Source organism: Caloenas nicobarica, chromosome 1 (genome assembly GCF_036013445.1).
Source record: "Caloenas nicobarica isolate bCalNic1 chromosome 1, bCalNic1.hap1, whole genome shotgun sequence".
NCBI classification, from domain to species: Eukaryota; Metazoa; Chordata; class Aves; order Columbiformes; family Columbidae; genus Caloenas; species Caloenas nicobarica.
The window spans coordinates 146989680-147006415 of NC_088245.1; the positions used below are offsets into that span (position 1 = coordinate 146989680).

Below are 16736 nucleotides of genomic sequence, written 5' to 3' on the forward strand. Positions count from 1 at the left end.
ACTGGACTATTTACTTACTTTAGGGTATCACAAGTTTAACTGCTTTGCTTAATCACAGCTCAAGCAGATACTTGAGAACAAGAAATCTTTGGCTTGGTTCACTGAAAGTTTTAAGGCTGCTTGGACAGCTGCCTTCCCTGCTTTATGCGATCTATTAAAAGTCTAACTGCCTCTTATTGTTGCCTTAATACTTTACAGGCAGTCCCTCCCCAGGCCTCCTAAACCAAATGGTGTATCTCAATGTGGCTTTCTCTGAAGGAGAAGAGCCATGCTACAGATCCCACTGGATTGATCCTCGATCCTGTGGCTGCTTACAGTATCAGGGGAAAGGACTGGATGGTCTCAGGTCATCCTTTTCCATCCCATTTTCCTTGCAGGTGAGTGCTAAATGGGTACATGCACCCGTGAGAGGTGGTGCAGCAACACCTCTGCGCACAGACATCTCTGTCCTCCCAGATTTGGGGCTCTGCTGCTTCTCTCAACCCTCTGCTCAGCTCCCTGAACTCTTCAACACTCCAGTGGACAACAGGGAGTATTTTTTTGCCCTTCAGAATCTTACGTGCAAATGGCCAGGTCCATTAGGGTAAACCAGCTCGTGCCTGGCACAGCCTGCATTTCAATGTCCTAACCGTGATCAAACACGGACAAGGCATGGTTACAGGGAAATGCAAAGTATGATCCCTTCTGCCCAACAGGAAGGCGGACCAAAGCTCGACAGTTTGTGTTACTCACCAACCATCATGAATGGGGCTTGTCTACACTGCCAAATGGATGTTAGTGTTGAGACGCCTTGTCTAGCAACAGCCCAAGGTGGTAAATCAAAAAGATTTATCATAGCCTGCATTTAGCGGTTCAGGTCTGGATGACATGTATATATTAATCAGGTGCTGAGTGTAAGCTGGTGAGCTGGGCTCTTTACAGGATTTACCAGCTGGGTTGGGCAGGGTTGCCAGAACGGCCACACGGCTGCTGGGCTGGGTGGGCTCAGCTCCCCCCCTGCCCCACACGCCTGCACCCAGGTTCATATGGGCTGAGCAGGCAGGGTCTGCCCGCATCCTCTGGCATAAGTACACAGAAAGGATAACAGACCCCAACAGTGAAACAAGCACGTCTCATAACTACCATCCAAGCACTGCGGTGAATGAGCTCTCCTTCCCCTGTTATGATGAGAGAGAAAATTCAGCAGTGGTACAAGGCTTTCCTCTAAGCGTCCAAAACTCTTCAGCAGACCCACTTGGCCTACACTACAGCACAGAGAAATAATAGCAGGTAGGGGAATAAAAGTGCCCTAGGACCACTGTAAATCTTTACATCATGCAAAAGCTTATCTTGCACATGAATATGAACTGCGAGTAAATTTAGTGTGTAGATTAAGTACTGTGCGGTCTCCCTCATGGTGGGCTTTTCAGCCTAAAAAGAACAAAAGAAAAATAATGAGTGTTGTGTTTGGGTATGATTACAAACAGCTGTAATTTACAGCTGGACATTCTTCCCTTGCAAATGTATCCAGCAAGCAAGTGCTTCTGGGTTAGTGGAACAGACTGCAAAAAATTAGCTTTTAACTTCAGCCTAAAGTTCAGAGTTCTGGGACCATGGGAGTCAATAATAAAATCTATTTAGCTCAGTGGGATTAAGCAGGTTTAAGACCTGGCTTAACCACACTGCTTACTGTTAAACAACAACAGAACACACTGCATATTTTAGTTACAGACATTTTTCTTCATTTGAAAGCTATTCCAGCAGTAGATATGAGAATCAGAGAATTGAAGATACACTAGCACTATACCATTAAGGTATATGACTTAAGTTCTTGCTCTCCCTGCCCCGGAAACTGAGCAATCTGTATAGCTTGACCACTTTACTGAAGAGCACAATAAAATTAAAACCAAGTTGTGCTGCATAGACACCGAGGGTTTTTCATGAGAGAACGAAAAGCTAATGGGGCCAGTGCATCTTTCCCGACAAAATAGTCGGTGCATGTGCAGAGCAACCTGTCTTCTGGAAGCAGAAAAGCTGTTTCAGTCAAGCTTCTGGGTCACTAATCTTTGTGTTTGCACATAAATCTGCTGGGGGTTACTGTGTCATTCTGAAAACAAGACTGAGTGCAATACGCTAAGGAAATCAATAGTTTTAAAACTCTCTTCCCCCCCCTCCCCCCCCCACCCCGCCCCTTTCAGTTTAGCTGTTACCTTTTTAACATAACCTGAAAGCAAAAACTTTGGTGAGAACTGCTGGAGAACATTTTTCAAAATAAGATAATGAGCAAAATTACTGAGAGCTTTATTTAAGCTGCCATCTCCCTTGGTGCTGGGAAGTGCTGATGTGTGACCTGGAGCTCTCAGTTGCTGCTGGGACACAAGTAATGAGCAGCAACATCACAGGCATCCTCGCTTTAGCCAAGACCAGACAGAAACTGCTGTCACAGTGTGGGTTTTTGGCCCCCTGCCCTCCTGTTTGCTCACTGCAGTGAGGTTACGGGTGTGGGGGTGGCACCTCGGCAGGGTGCACCCCTGGCCTTCCCAGCACCCCCGCCAGAGGGAGGGGAGGAGGGTACCCCGATGGCTGAATATTTGCCGAGCAGGTGGGAGACCTGCGGTCTCCGGGTATGTTTTTAGGGGCTGAGAGGGGAATATCTGGTCATAAATACTAAATTTGAGGTGTGAGGGACAACACTTCAGCCCTTTTGCCCTGAGGACGAGGGCAGCCTGCACCCAGCTCCCTCGCCACCTCTGATGAAGGAGGGACCGCCTATCCATCACTGCCACTTTTTTTCTAGGGGAGACAGAAAGCGCAATGTGGGGTTTGGGGCTTGTTAACTACCTCCAGGGGCACTTCTGCAGGAATGTTCCTCATTCAGCTCAGGGGAAGGATGCTGAGAAAAAATCTCCATGTTTCCTTTAGTCATGGTATTGTCCCCACCAAGTGCAAAAGCTGCTTTGCTTCGGGGGCGAGCTTGCACACCTCCAGGGAGAGGGGCATAACGCTGACTCTGACTCCTCTTTCTTTTTGCGTTCAGCCCAGTTACAGCAAATACTTGTGTGCCCTACAGCCGTGCCAGCGATTTCACCCGCATCCCACACATTTCACTCAGGATTTTTTTTTTCTTCATGGGGGGAAAAAAGATTCTAAACAAAACCGTGTTTGTAAACTTGGGGGGGGGAAGGTCGATAATTTTGGCGGTCTTAGCCTCCAAGCAGAGAGAAATGTTATTCATCCATGCACAACATATAATTCAGCCTAAGTGACAGGCTCTGCTCTGGAGAAATCCTGGCTTGAGCTGGCTTCCAGAGTCAATTACTGCTTATTCCCAGGGAGGCGGGGGGCGGGGGGCCAGACGGAGCAGAGGGGGCTGCCAACAAGGCATGGGGAAATTTACTCTGTGTCAGCCTGCATGACACAGTACCTCATTTGTGGATAAATGTAAATCTGCTAGTTCTTTTTCACAGGCACTAAAATGTACAGTCTCTCCTCCCCCTTCTCTCCCCGTTCCCAAAACTGGAAAAGAAATCAAGACTGTCTTAGAAAGCTACCTTATATTTCAATCAATCCTCTTTCATAAAAGTCATTTAAGGTAAATACCTGTGCAGACCCATGGCCCAACTATAACATTTACTATGGCCCAAATCCTGAATTCCTCACTTGGGCAAATCTCCCATTGAAGTTAATGGATTTTTGCTTGAAAAAGAGCCGAGTAAAACCTGAGCACTGTCTAAGGATTTGGTCCCCTGCTTATCTGCCTGGAGCACTGCTGCAGTTCCAGAAGAAGTGAAAAAATTAATTAAATTCCTCCAAAATACCAATCCCTCAAAACTTAAGGGGTAAAAAAGGGCATTGTTTTTGTGCATAAAAAATACAGAGAATCTCCTCAAAAGAAGAGTAATTCCCAGGGAAAGGATTTGGAAAAAAGTAAAAAGAGAACATCTTAGAATAAACGAAGTACTTATTGCTGAAAAATGAGCTCAGATATATCTCAGCAAACTCTAAAGCTCAGAATTTACTGCATCATTCATGCCTTCTCCAGTAAGTTTCTTATCTCTCGTTTGGTATCACAACAAGGGATTCTGCATACTCTGTATGAAATACAAGACGACTGTGATTTTTGCAGTAATAAACTCTACACATGCATGACAAATCCAAGCATGCAAAATGTTTAACATCCCAGTTCACAGATACTTTGGGGACAAAATCCGATTATGAGTTATATGTCACAATAAATAGGGCTCAACGTTTCATAAAGCAATTTATAGTTCATAAAAATGACAAAATGTACCTGTCAGATAGAACGCGGAGAGCAGATCTCTGTGCTGCCTGCTGGAAGAAAGGGCAGAGATGTTTATTTTATATTCTGACTTGAAAATTACGAGCACAATCAACACTTTAAAAAATGCGTTACACACATTTTTGTCACGTGTCCAAAACGTTAAAGTACGAGCACAGTAGCAGAGAGTCTATAGTCAAATGGACATTCCAGCCTAGCAAATGTAAGAACACTTTGTTAAGTACGCCATAAACCAGAAGACTGTCAAAGCACCGCACAGTATTTGAGGTCTGAACTACTCTGTTTAGACGATTTTTTCTGTGGATCCCTGAAAACTCGGCAAGGCTCTCGGTTCTCTGCCTTCCCCTCTCCCCGCTTCCGCACTCCCACTCCGTCTCCTTTACCATTAGTCTCCTCCCATTCTTCCACAGAAACAAACATCACATATTTGGTTCCTTTTGCGATGAAGCCCGAAGCTATAATTACACATTTTGCAAAGCGTGCCAGAGCTGCTGCAGACTTTTCACGAGCGCTGCCATGTTAATCTGCTGGCAACTTTTGACTACACAGTACAGGATTGACCTGTTGCTGGTTTGCTCCTCAGTTTTTGCCTAGTAGAACTCTTTGGATGGGGTGGGGAAGCATGGTGCTTGTTCTTGTGTTAACCAGCAGTTCTGGGAATAGAAATCGTAGCCTCTCAAGTTTAATAGAACGCCCAAGCCTATCCCTGAGCTAGTTTGCCACTTTATTATTATTATTCTTTCCCCTCCCTTCAATCACTTCAAGCGGTGTGATTCATGGCTTTGGCACAGTAACCAGCTGCTAGGCAAAGATTAAATCCATAATGTTTTGAAAATCTGCTCTAAAGCTCCCATTCTATCTGGAGCTGCCCAGAGCGTCCCCTTCCCAGCTGTACCTGTCCAGGCTGTGCCTCACCTGGCACAGAAGGGACACAAATCTAAGCACTACAGAGAGTCAAGGGGTAGGGAACTAAACATTGATTTTTTCTTTGCAGTTACCAGTAAATACATTTTAAAATTGTTCTCTCTGTCTTTTCAGGCAGCAGGTGGCTGCATCCTTATCCTTGAATATGCCTCACGGCTTGCAGGCGTCCTGCTCAGCACCCGAGAGCACGGAGGTAACCCTTCTGGCTAGTCGAAACGCTGCTGACAGCCTGCGAAGAAAAACTTGACAAAGCCTGACTTGCCCTTGCAGCTGTGGAGCATTTCACAGAAAGGTGTGAAAAGATCCCCTGAGTAGATCCCTGCAGATCCGACAGGAGTGCAGAAATGCTTCGGAAAAGGTTTTTACTTGATTTTGGAAGCAGCATTTCTGCTCAGAGAACTTTCTAGAATAACGTGGGCCTCCTGGTTTCCCTGGGAAGAAGTAGTTTGCTGTGTGTCATATAACAGATTGTCAGGAGAAGAGGGCTATGCCGCATCCCCTGTGGCTGGCATGGCTAGCAGGAGGGGTTTTTCCTGAACATTGACTTTCTGCAGTGGGACTGGGAGTGGGAATGTGCCCATAGCATGACCATGCTGGTTTTAGTGTTAGGAAAATAATATGGGGAGTCTGGTATTTCTCACTGTCTCCAGTAGGTCATCCTATTTGCACCCAGTTTGGACAACCCTGTCCACACCATCCCGGCTACGGGGTACAGGGAGCAGCCACTCTCCAGTTCAACCAGCTGGTGCCATTTTTACTCTTTCCTCTGCAAGGGACTTGTTATGACAACTTCATCCCACTCCTTGCACACAAATGCAGGAGAGTCTCAAAATGGAGGTCTTAAGGCTTAATCTATTCTTTAATGCCCTGGGCCAACACCAATTTGTCTCCAATTTCTAATCACTGTCATGAGCAGGAAGCTAAGTTCATTTTGAGTTTCAAGCTGCCCAGCTTCGATGCTGAGCCCTGCGCTGTGTTATGCCTTTGCCTGCAAAACTCATGACTTTCCTCTCACTGTAAGAGCCCTTTCCCAAGGCCAAGTTGTGTGGACACCATGCAGGTCACCTCTCCTTCTTCTCTCCCGCCAGCAGCCAGGGCTAGTCTTTCCCTCACAAGCAGCCACTACGTGGCAGTGCTGTTTAAGCCACTTTTAATGTTTCCTGCTCTTGGCTCAGGCCACCACAGGTGCTCATGTGGCTTGTGCAATGCAACAGGTTGGAAAACTGATCCAGCTGAAAAATAACCTTTCCCTCCTTTTTTTTTTTTTTTTTTTTTTTTTTGCTTTTCCTCCAGGTTTTTTGCAAACTGGATGACTAATCCGAGCTGCTTCCCCAAGGAGAGGGTGTCACGTCACAGGGTGCGGTGTGAGAATAGGAAAGGGACTGTGGGGGCAGTGGGCAGCAGAGACCCTCACTGCTGAGATAAGGGCATGTCTGCCAGGGAGGTTGTTTTCACCTGAGATGGCTCCACTCCCTTCTGAGGAGCTGCAGAGCACCCCTGAAGCAAGGTACACAGTGGCTGCAATAGACTGAGGGGATCGAAGAAGACAGGTTGCTTTGTAGCCACAGGCCTCATGGACCTTACAGAGAACTCAAGAAAGCGGACGCGGTTTTTGATGACACTAAAATAATCTAACATGGGGATGTGGGGTGTGTATCACTCTTGCATTTCCCTAAAATCTCTAATTTTGAGAGAGGTAGAACAGCTGGATACTTTCTCGTCCAGTCTTTCCAATGAAAGGTGCCCTTAGCAGGGAAGACGAGAGGACTCTTGTCTTGACCTGTCTGGTGTGCTAACCGGGCCAGGCCATGTGGTGTTGGACTGCAGCCTTAAGTGCCAATCTTCAGTTTCCATCTTGGTCCATCCAGTTGTTGACAGCTTTGACAAGGTGATCCCTTCTGGGCAAGAAAGTAAGTTCAGATGACAGGCAGGGCAGCAGACAGAAATGTACAAGTAGTTCTCAGTGAGATCATTCTACTTTTTCAATTAGGCTCTCATTTTAAGTCCTTTAATAAACATCCTTCTTCACCAGGATGCAAGGAAAATTACATGGGGAACCTCACTCTTTGCTTGGTGGTCGCACATTCTGTAAATGAGACTATTGATTTCTTTCTGTACACCATTTGATTGCATATTTGTGTGACCCCCTGAGCTGGTAATGGCCCCATTTCTAAGTGATGGCGGAATAAGATCCAGTCGTAAGTTTATTCTTCCTCCCTAGAGAAACAGATCTATTGCCTGCAATGAAAGGCAGTTAGCAACTATCCAGCAATTTTAATTCTAGCCTATATTGCTCCCCTCTCCTGGAGAAAGTGAGCTGTTGTAATTAAAGGTAGTTAGCAGTTCCCTAGCAAGTATAAATACTTGCAGCCACTAATTACAGTCTGCTCTCTTGTTCCTTTGCTAGAGGACTGGGCTGCTTAACTTAGGGAAGAGTATCTGCCCTTGCTAACAGTTTTTTTGTGACCCTGTTCAAACTCATTTATGAATCCTCATGGAGGGTCATGACCCATAGTTTGAGAAACTCCCAGACAGAGAAACAGCTTTCTGTGATTTATTATGTTTCTAATATGCTGGTATTATCTATGTAACAATGTAAGCAAAAGGGTGGTACTTAGTATCATATACTGCCTGCATGACTATTTTTTTAATAGCTCAATTTTGATTGTGCTATTTAATTTGCATTTTATTTTACATCGTTAACAACTTTACTGAGGCCAACTCATCATCCATCAAGAAAGATGAGAATATGTTCTACAGTCTTTATTATTCCTGGAAGTAAGTGGCTATGCTGGTTATAGAAATTAAGGCTAAGAAATAATTTTGAATTTTGATATTGCTGACAGAATTTAAAGGTCTCCAAGACTTACCACTAAGAAGTACTTTGTGGGAAGCTTAATATTCTCTCGATAAGTGACTGTGTTCACCGGTATTGAGCATAATCCTGAATTTTCACTTCTTGGAATCAGTAGGGTTACTGAAGGAGGAACGTTCTTCTCAACGTGAACATGGGTATTGGAGGCCAACCCGCCGCATAATAACTTTAATGCTGGGTAGAAAGCAGGGAAGGGGGCAAAAAATTGCTTAGATGACTCAGGTACTTGGGCTAGAGAAACCAGCCACAGTAAACGAGATTAATTACTCTGTTTCACTACATCAGGTGTTGTAAATTACAGGATACTGGCTGGTTAGACTTCTTTGACCCCCATCTGAGTTGGTTACAGATACATTTAGGGTAGAGTTTCATTGATCTGCCTTTCGTTCATTAATCATTCATGAAAGATTCTAGCTGTACCCCAAGACTACTGGGACAAAACAAGTTTTCAGCCAGCAGTAATCATGCTCAGGTTCTCAATCTCCAGAGATTGCATCTCCTTTCTCCATCCTTTATTGCAGTGAGCCAGAGCTTGGGAACATAATCAGCAGATATTCAGGTTTCAGTACGTGTTAAATGACCTACCAAAATTACTTGAAGTGTTACAAGTTGCAATTTGTTGTTGAAGGGAAATCAAAGAGGAAATTAAATACTTTCATTGTAATTGAGACTGAGCAGTGAGCAGAACGGGTTGAATACAACTACTGAGCTGGAGATGCAGGAGTATTAAGAGTGGTTCCCAGAAATCCCTCTTTTTTTCCTTTTTTTTTTTCTTTTCTTTTAAAAATCTGGTTGGAACAGAATTGCTTCATAAACTACTGGTCTTGCAGGTATTTTTGGATAAGAAGCAAATGAGACCTACTGCAGAATGTTCTACTGGGCTTGGAAGAGTGTCTTGGAGGCAGGCACTGCAGGTTGACTGTGAGTGTATTTTCCTACACCCCACCTGCGGCATGTTTTGGCAAATAAAAGCCAATACATTGACCATTGGCAGATTCAGACATTTTGCCTTCTGTTTTTCCTGTCCCGTGGATTAATCACTTGTTATCGCAAGAGAGCTCAGTTACAGCATTTGTGCGGAGTTACACCAGTTACACCAGAGACTCCACTGTGATGGCACGGGTATACACAAAGTGAGAATTCGAAACATTTCTTTGGTGACAGTGTAAGAATACGTACTACCTGTTCATGAGTAAATTTCACTGCATTTGTTTTGTCTTCCTTGAGTGGTAGGGGCTGCCCTGGAACTGTGCAGTGAACCATTTATGCTCCAAGTCAGCATCTCTCGTATCAGCAGCCACCCAGACTTCTGGACGTCATTCTGTATTGGACTGCAGTTAGTGAGCTGTAGGTGCACTTTTTCCAAGCCGGAGTTAAGGAAAGATGCCATTACTATACACTGCCATTTGGCAACCAGATCAGAACAAGTACTTTTATATCTGTCTTCTTTCACATTTCACTCTTCATATGTCTTTCATGTTGATTCTGTTTTAATTTCATAAAGCTTTGTTCATTTTTATCTTAAATGCACTTTATCCCTAAACTACAGAAATGAGGAAGAAGTTTTGTGAACGGCACAACCTAACTGCATGCCTTAACTTGGGTGACAGGATTCTCCAGAACTTTTTTCCCTGCTTCAGATCTGGGAGCTGTTGTGGACCTAGAGCAAAACTTTAGGATAACTCTTTTACAGTGAATCCACCTCCATCCAACCACACGCACAGGTTTTCACCTTCCGTGTTTATATGTGAGTTTAGTCCCACTCTGTTTATAGGCACCTTCTTGTGCTGGAAATTCGACCTTTGCCTGAGGGATGGAGCTGCCTTCCAGCCTCACAGCTCTGCTCCCTGCACGGGTGTTTATAGACTGAGATCAAACCAGCAGCCACCAGCCCTGCTTTAGACAAGCTCAGTTCATCACAGGGTTATCTTTCACTCCAAGGCACATTTTCTGAAGGTGGTAGGCATTCCCTCTGCAGTTTTCAGTGTTCTCCTTGAAGAGCGCTGAGCTGCACAGTGTTGCAATGATGCTCTCATAAGGGCTCAAGACAGAGGTAATGAAACCCTCTTGCACCTACAGGCTTGCCCTGTTTAAATGCCTGTCAGTGCCTTGTGGTCACAAGAGTTGTCCGAGGAGCTCAGGTCAGGCAATTCATCGTAAGTGATTCCTAACATGTCTTCTCTCACTGCATTATTCTGTACTCCTCACTGTTCCTAGGGGCTTTGTTTGAGGATTGCTTTCCAGTGTGGATTTCTGAGGGATTTAAAATCACTTGTAAACTACAGCTCAAGTGTTTCTCTGTAAATTTGCAATATAAATGTGTGAATATGTTTTTCACTGTCCAGTTGATATTTATTTAAGATTTAAAGGCTGTAAGACTTAAAAGGGTCTCCTTTCCTTTTCCTTTTGGAATTGGTTATCATCAGAGCCACATCTTTTAAGAAACTATAAAACTCTTTCTGGATTTCATGATTTTTCCAGGCCTTTCAACACCTTGGTATTCATATTTCACCCTGGAGTTTTATTATTACATTTCTGGCATACATTGTTCTTTCTCCTCTGCTTTGCCCATTAATCCTTATTAATCTTCAGGGGCAGCACAGTCTAGTGACTTGAACATGGCATCTGGGATTGAAAGACCCAAGTGCTAATCCTGGCTTTGCAGCTGACTTGCCATGTGGCTTCAAACAAGTCACATCTCAGTCTCAGTCTTGCTGTCAGTTCTACAGAGATAATAATTCTTGCTTAAATCTACCTAAATACCTCTCACGGGCATTGTATTAAGTCATTAATACTTGTTAAGTGATTTGTATCTCCAAATTACTGTATAATCAGCACGGGTATTAACCATACAGATAATTTTATATATCTGTAAATGTTGAGTCTTCTGTCCTGCATCTGTTAAGATTTCTCCTGCAGTCTGGCTCCAACAGCCACACAGCATTTCAATGCAGATTAGTTGACTTTAATCCCTGTCAGTGGAGACGAGCAGAAGGAAGACCTGGGTACTTTACATTAATAAAATGGCTAATTTTCAAATGACACTGGAGGAAGGTGCCAGTCATTGCAAGCAAAGCAGTGGTCACCTTGTGAAACCCTCTCTGTCTTCACAGAAGTGGCTTCTCATCCAGGAAAAGGTAACTAGGCTGAAGTGCTGCTTACACTTAGGATTCTGCAAGCAAAAAATGTCAGCGTTGTGCCACAGGCTTTGTAAGATTTACTAAAAAGCCTGAAAGCTCAGAAATTAAAGCAAAAATTTTCTAAAAGCCCACATATGTGAAAATAGGGGAAATTACCAGTCTGAATTCCCCAAATGGTGGTAACTCTGCCCAGTGAGTTGCTATGTCAATAGACTATGATGCATTTGCTACTACCCAAGTATCTGCTCAGATTGTGCTAGGAATTAAAAAAGAAGATGGGGGATAATATCCTAAGATGATTGAAATTAGTGGCTGAATTCCTGCTCACTTCAGAGAAGAGAGCTTTCATCCTAGGTGCAGAAGAAATTGCAGCAATGGTTCCTCAGTCCCTTTTTCTTAAATCCTAGTTTTGATCAATTGGCTGCTGGCTCTTTCTGCTTATTTCTCATCATGTTCTAATATAGCTGCTACTCTCTTTATAATGTCCTCTTTTTCCCCCAGTTTATTTTATTAATTCATTTCTTCTTTATTCACTTAATCCTTTTCCCTTTTCATGTTCCTTTTGTTTTCTGACATGCTCCCAGCTGCCTCCTTCTCCGTTTCTGCTGTGATCCATCTCTGTGCACCACATCTCCCTCACACAGCTCCTCGTGCTGACACCGCCCCAGCCCGAGCCGAAAGGCCAAGCGGAGCGAAGTGAGCTTGACCTTCTGCCTTGCCGAGAGCAGCGGTCCTCATTGCCTTCTGCTTCCCTTGCACAGGGAAGAACTGGGATGATACTAAAAACACACAAGTCAAGAGGGATAGACAAGTACAGCAACATAAAAATTACGGAGCAGGGTGAGCTAGCATGTGCCCTGCAGGCTCCTGAATGTGTCAGGGGTATGTTCTCCTCTTACAGCTTGTAAGAGCTGCAATATTACAAACGACACTAATTTGTGCTCTAAATTATTTGTGACCGCTGGTTATTTAACTGTTCGCTTACAGGCATGCCGGAATGAATTTGCCTGAAGGCAAACAGAAGCTTTCTGGCCACCACGCTTGAGCGGGGTGAAGGCTCAGGCGCGGTGGCTGGCTCCAGCGAGGGCTGACGGGCTCACGAGAGGCAGGGACACGGGAAAGCCAGCCTGGACATGGGGGACCTCATCCATCTTTACACCCCAAACCAGCTGGCACTGCTGAGTTGATTGCATTGGGATGTGTTCTTACGCCAGTCAAAACAGACGTTCATACAGTAACTCCAGTTCACAAGGCGGGGAAAAAAAACCAAACCAAACCAAAAAACCAAAACAACCGACCAAAGATTTCAAGAAGATGGGGTTGAGGAAGTTACAGAAGATACAGAGAGAAACTGTTAGATGTGGAAAAAGGTGATACCAGTGGAAAAGGGCACGCTTTGGAGATTTACTAGAGCTAAAACTTAGCTCAGTCATGGAACCCACATGAAGAAACAAGGAAGATGCCCTTGTATTTTGTTTTCCAGTTTATTTTTAGAGGTTTGCTACTGAGGAGCATGCAGGTCAGAGTGCTATATTTGAATTTCCCCAAATTTTATGCAGGACCAAGAGCCAAGCTGATCTCTAACCTTTTTCACTGTCATTCATGGTGGTGGCATTCAAATTTAGAGCTTGATCCTGCCTGCTGGTGTATGACAGACATTGAATCTGATTTTGTAAGATAGGTAGTGATATGAGCCAAGTTTGGCAGGACAAGACTGAGCTCTTATTTTTTTTCATCTGACAGTTTCAGTCAGGCAATCTTGGTCTTCTTGTTGTGCCTTGTGGAAGTGCAAATTTAGATGTTACAGAGATTTTGAAATCAGATCTGGCAAACCACAAAAAAGCTTGGTTCAGCTGGCTTCAATCTTTCTGTGGATTTTAGTTAGGCTGGATACCAAAAGGATTGCTTCTCTAATACACAGGAAATAATGGACTTACTTGAGTTAAGTAAGGCTTTTTCAGTGGCTATTCCTTCAGTCTGAAAATGCACTCATGTTATAGTGACAGAGGACTGAGCAAAGCATTTGGATTAAGTACAAAACCACCTGATGTTCCAGCCATTCCTTAACCCAAAACTTAATTTTTCCACTTTTGCTTATCTCTACTTTGTGCAGTTTTGGTTGCAGTCAGACTTGCATCTGGCCAGACTTCATTAAATAAGTTTCCTGTGCTCAGTGGAGTGAGGAACTTCTCATCAGAAAGATTTTTTTTTTTTCCCCCCCCCCCAAGTTTATCAGGGCACTTTTTGAGAGAGAAATTCATTCGTGGTGATGATGCAGGCTCTGTGCTTTTTTTTTTTTTTTCAGGGCTGAGTGTTCTCAAGTCCCTTTTCACTCATTTTCCCTTCTGATCAAGCATCAAGTATTGTAGCAATGAAGAGGTGAATAAAAGGGAGTGCAACACTAAAATGACTTAATGTGCTTAAAATATTCGGACGTGGCATACGTGAACGCAATTAGCAATGACTAAAAATAGTTCTAGTGATGAATAGGGCTGTGTAGTGGTGTGTTATAATTTGCCCAATATAACTCTTCTCCCTCGATGTACCTGACTCTGTGCTCAGCTTGGCTGATCTTTGACTTCAGAAAGCGCTGTCCTAACAGAGGAAGTCTTATGGAAAAAAGCTTGTAGCAATTTTGCCCCTGTCCCAGTTTGTTTCAAAATTCATTACAGAATGCTTCAAATTAGCTGGAATAATACATCTTGTAGGCAGAAGTAGTGCTTATATAGACTCTACAAAAATTTATTCCTTCTGAAAAAAGGTGTATACATGACCGTTCATTTCAGGATAATCTTTGTCTTTTTGTTGATTGTCAGTCCATATTCAGAACTGAGAAAAGCTCTGCACATTATTAGAAAGATTGTCTTTAAATACATTCTTTCTCTATTGTTTCTGGCTACCATTAAAGAAATGAAGCATGATTTTATGACTTAAAAACTCAAATAATTTCTGAATGCTATTTATGTAGCATTGCCATCGGCCACGTAGATGGACTTTTGTCATGTTGCAACGACAGGATGGATTTGGCTGGTCCTAAATTCCTGTGCTGCAGATAATCCTGCCAGAAAGATGCATTTCCAGTGCTGAGCCCTGGCGTCCCTCAGCATATACGTGATGAGGAGCAAACATAAGCACATATGCCCCCATTGGAGCTATGGGTGCAACTCAAATTAGCCTCAAGCTTTCTGGCTCAGCCATGGCCAGAGTGACACTGGAGCATGGACAGGTCCCCTGGGGCCACCAGCCCAGGCTGCTGTGAGTGGGGGGCAGCCCCAGGACCCCTGGCGGGGTGCCAGGCCGGGTGGGCTTGCATCAACCTGTGAGGCTTTGGGTGATGAGCCAGACCAGGCTGCTGAGATTTTTATTTTACTGTGCTGAAGTTGTTCCTGGTGTACTCTCTTGAGGCTGCTCTTCCACTGAGGTCTCCTGTGAAGGCATGAGGCTTTCTGTTTGCCTTGGCTTGTCTGCGGTGGGGCCAGTTTCACTCGGACTGCTCAGACCTCGCAGGGCCAGCCTGTCCCTGTCCACATCCCTTCTTAGGGAGGGCAGCTTGCAGGCAAATGCTGCCTTCCCTCTTCCTTTGGTGTAGGGTGCACAAGTAAAATTAATGAACCCAATAGGATTGTTCGCTGCCTCTCTGTACACTATGCGCAGAGAGTGTCTTCAACCCCTGCATTTACCTGCTGCTGCAGAGGCATAGTTATACGATCATAAAAAAAAAAAAAGAAAGTACTAAAGTTGCTTCTTTCCTTTCGAAACACAGCAGGGGCTGGAGTGTGGAGCCATGTCCCTGGGAGTGTGTTCCTATTGCTTCTTCAACTTCTGTTTATACAATTTTACAAAATTTTGGCAGGAATCAAGAGCACATACCAGGGTGTTGGCTTTTATGAATCCCATGGGATGTGAAAGTCAAGCTGACTGGATGAACTTTGGTTACATATTCCAGACAAGCACAATGACTCTATTTATTCAGACTTGGCAGCCAGAATGCAGATTGACTCCGTGGGTAATAAATTTTCACAGCCACAAAACTTCAGTGGCAACCAACCTGATCCTGCACAAAAAAAAATGCATACAAGGAAGGAGACTTGGGTTGCGAAAATATGTTAGATTATTATTCCATGTATGCAGACCAGTCAGTTAATTTATTTGGCTATTGATTGACACGAATTGCACAAATGATGCCAGTGATCTTTTTCCCCTTAAAAGAACTACTTTCTATTACAAAATTTTCATATTGTAAAAGGACAAGTAGGGGCAAAAAAAAGAGAATTGTTCATATTACAATTGACAATCTACTTTTAATATTTCACCCAAGACTGATTTAAGTTATCCAGTGACCTCTACAGAGAAGAGCAGGGTATTATAATGGGGACTGTTTCATGTGCTATGCCACACTTCAAGGAACCAAAAGGCAATAACCACGACAATTCAGTACTCTGAACAATCTTAAGTACAGTTTTGACATCTTCATGCTACAAAGCTTCAGATGCTTTCTGGGAGAGATGATGATGAAATTATTACTCCATGTGTTATAAATCAAAATGAATTGGCTCTTTAACTTGCAGATTTATGTTAACTACCTTGGTATCTGTTAATTGCATGCTCTTCAGATATTGATTGGGGATTAAAAAGTATATTTTCTTCAATCTGTGTGATGTAAAATATGCCAACAGGTAATTTTCCCTCTGCATATTAGATCCTGTGATCACTGCCTGTAAAATTGAAACGATCAGTTTAAATGGATAAACTATGCTCATTAAAGAGGAAAAATAAATTTAAGTAATTAAAATTAAGAGACTAATATGTGTGGATAATGTAATTACTGTGAGCACACACACACTCAGCTCAAGCCCAGCCTCTTTTGCTTCTCCTGGGTCTGTGAATCTCACTGCCTTAATTGCTGGCGCGGAGGGAAGGGTTGGGAAAGCCTTGCCCACTGTGGTCCCGAAGCTGTTAATCATGCCTCTGTCTTGCATTTGGCCTCCCTCATCCGTGGCTCACATTCCCCAGGTCAGTCACAGCCCTCCAAATGCCAGCCCTGGGAGCACAGAAGCACCTGTCACCCCTTGCATCGCTTCAGAAACTTGCCCTTCCCTGCTCGGTGGTTTTAGATGTAAATGCAAAATCTCCTTCAAAGTTTTCCAAGTCTTTCCCCTAAACTTCCCCGTTTAGAAAGTAGAAAAATGAAAAGCTTCCTGGTTCTCGTACAGCTTACCTTCAGCTCTTTTGAGAAATTGGACTACTTAAATGAGTCTGGTTGTTCAAAGGTTAATTAATTACTTAAAGAATATCTGGGAATCACTCATGTACTGCTCCTATCCCTTCATCTTTGATTTCTTTCTTTCCTGTTCCCGAGCTCAGGAGGAGATCTGAGATTAAAGAGGCTCAGAATTAGGAAGTAAAAGGAAATGGGTTCTCCCACTGACAATGAGACACAGATCCATGTTGTAATCTGCACATTCATTGGCATGGGGGGGTCTGTGTTATTCTTTTTTGGGCCTATTTCCTGCTAGGT

The 16736-nt window shown here is 43.8% G+C and overlaps 1 protein-coding gene across 1 annotated transcript in view; it reads right to left on the reverse strand.

Annotated features, from left to right (window-relative positions):
- AFF3 (ALF transcription elongation factor 3) overlaps window positions 1–16736 on the reverse strand; it is a 281631-nt gene that overhangs the window by 75861 nt on the left and 189034 nt on the right. The window contains exon 9 of the mRNA XM_065642739.1: window positions 4271–4311. Coding sequence (XP_065498811.1) covers window positions 4271–4311 — 41 coding nt within the window. The remainder of the gene's footprint in view (window positions 1–4270; window positions 4312–16736) is intronic.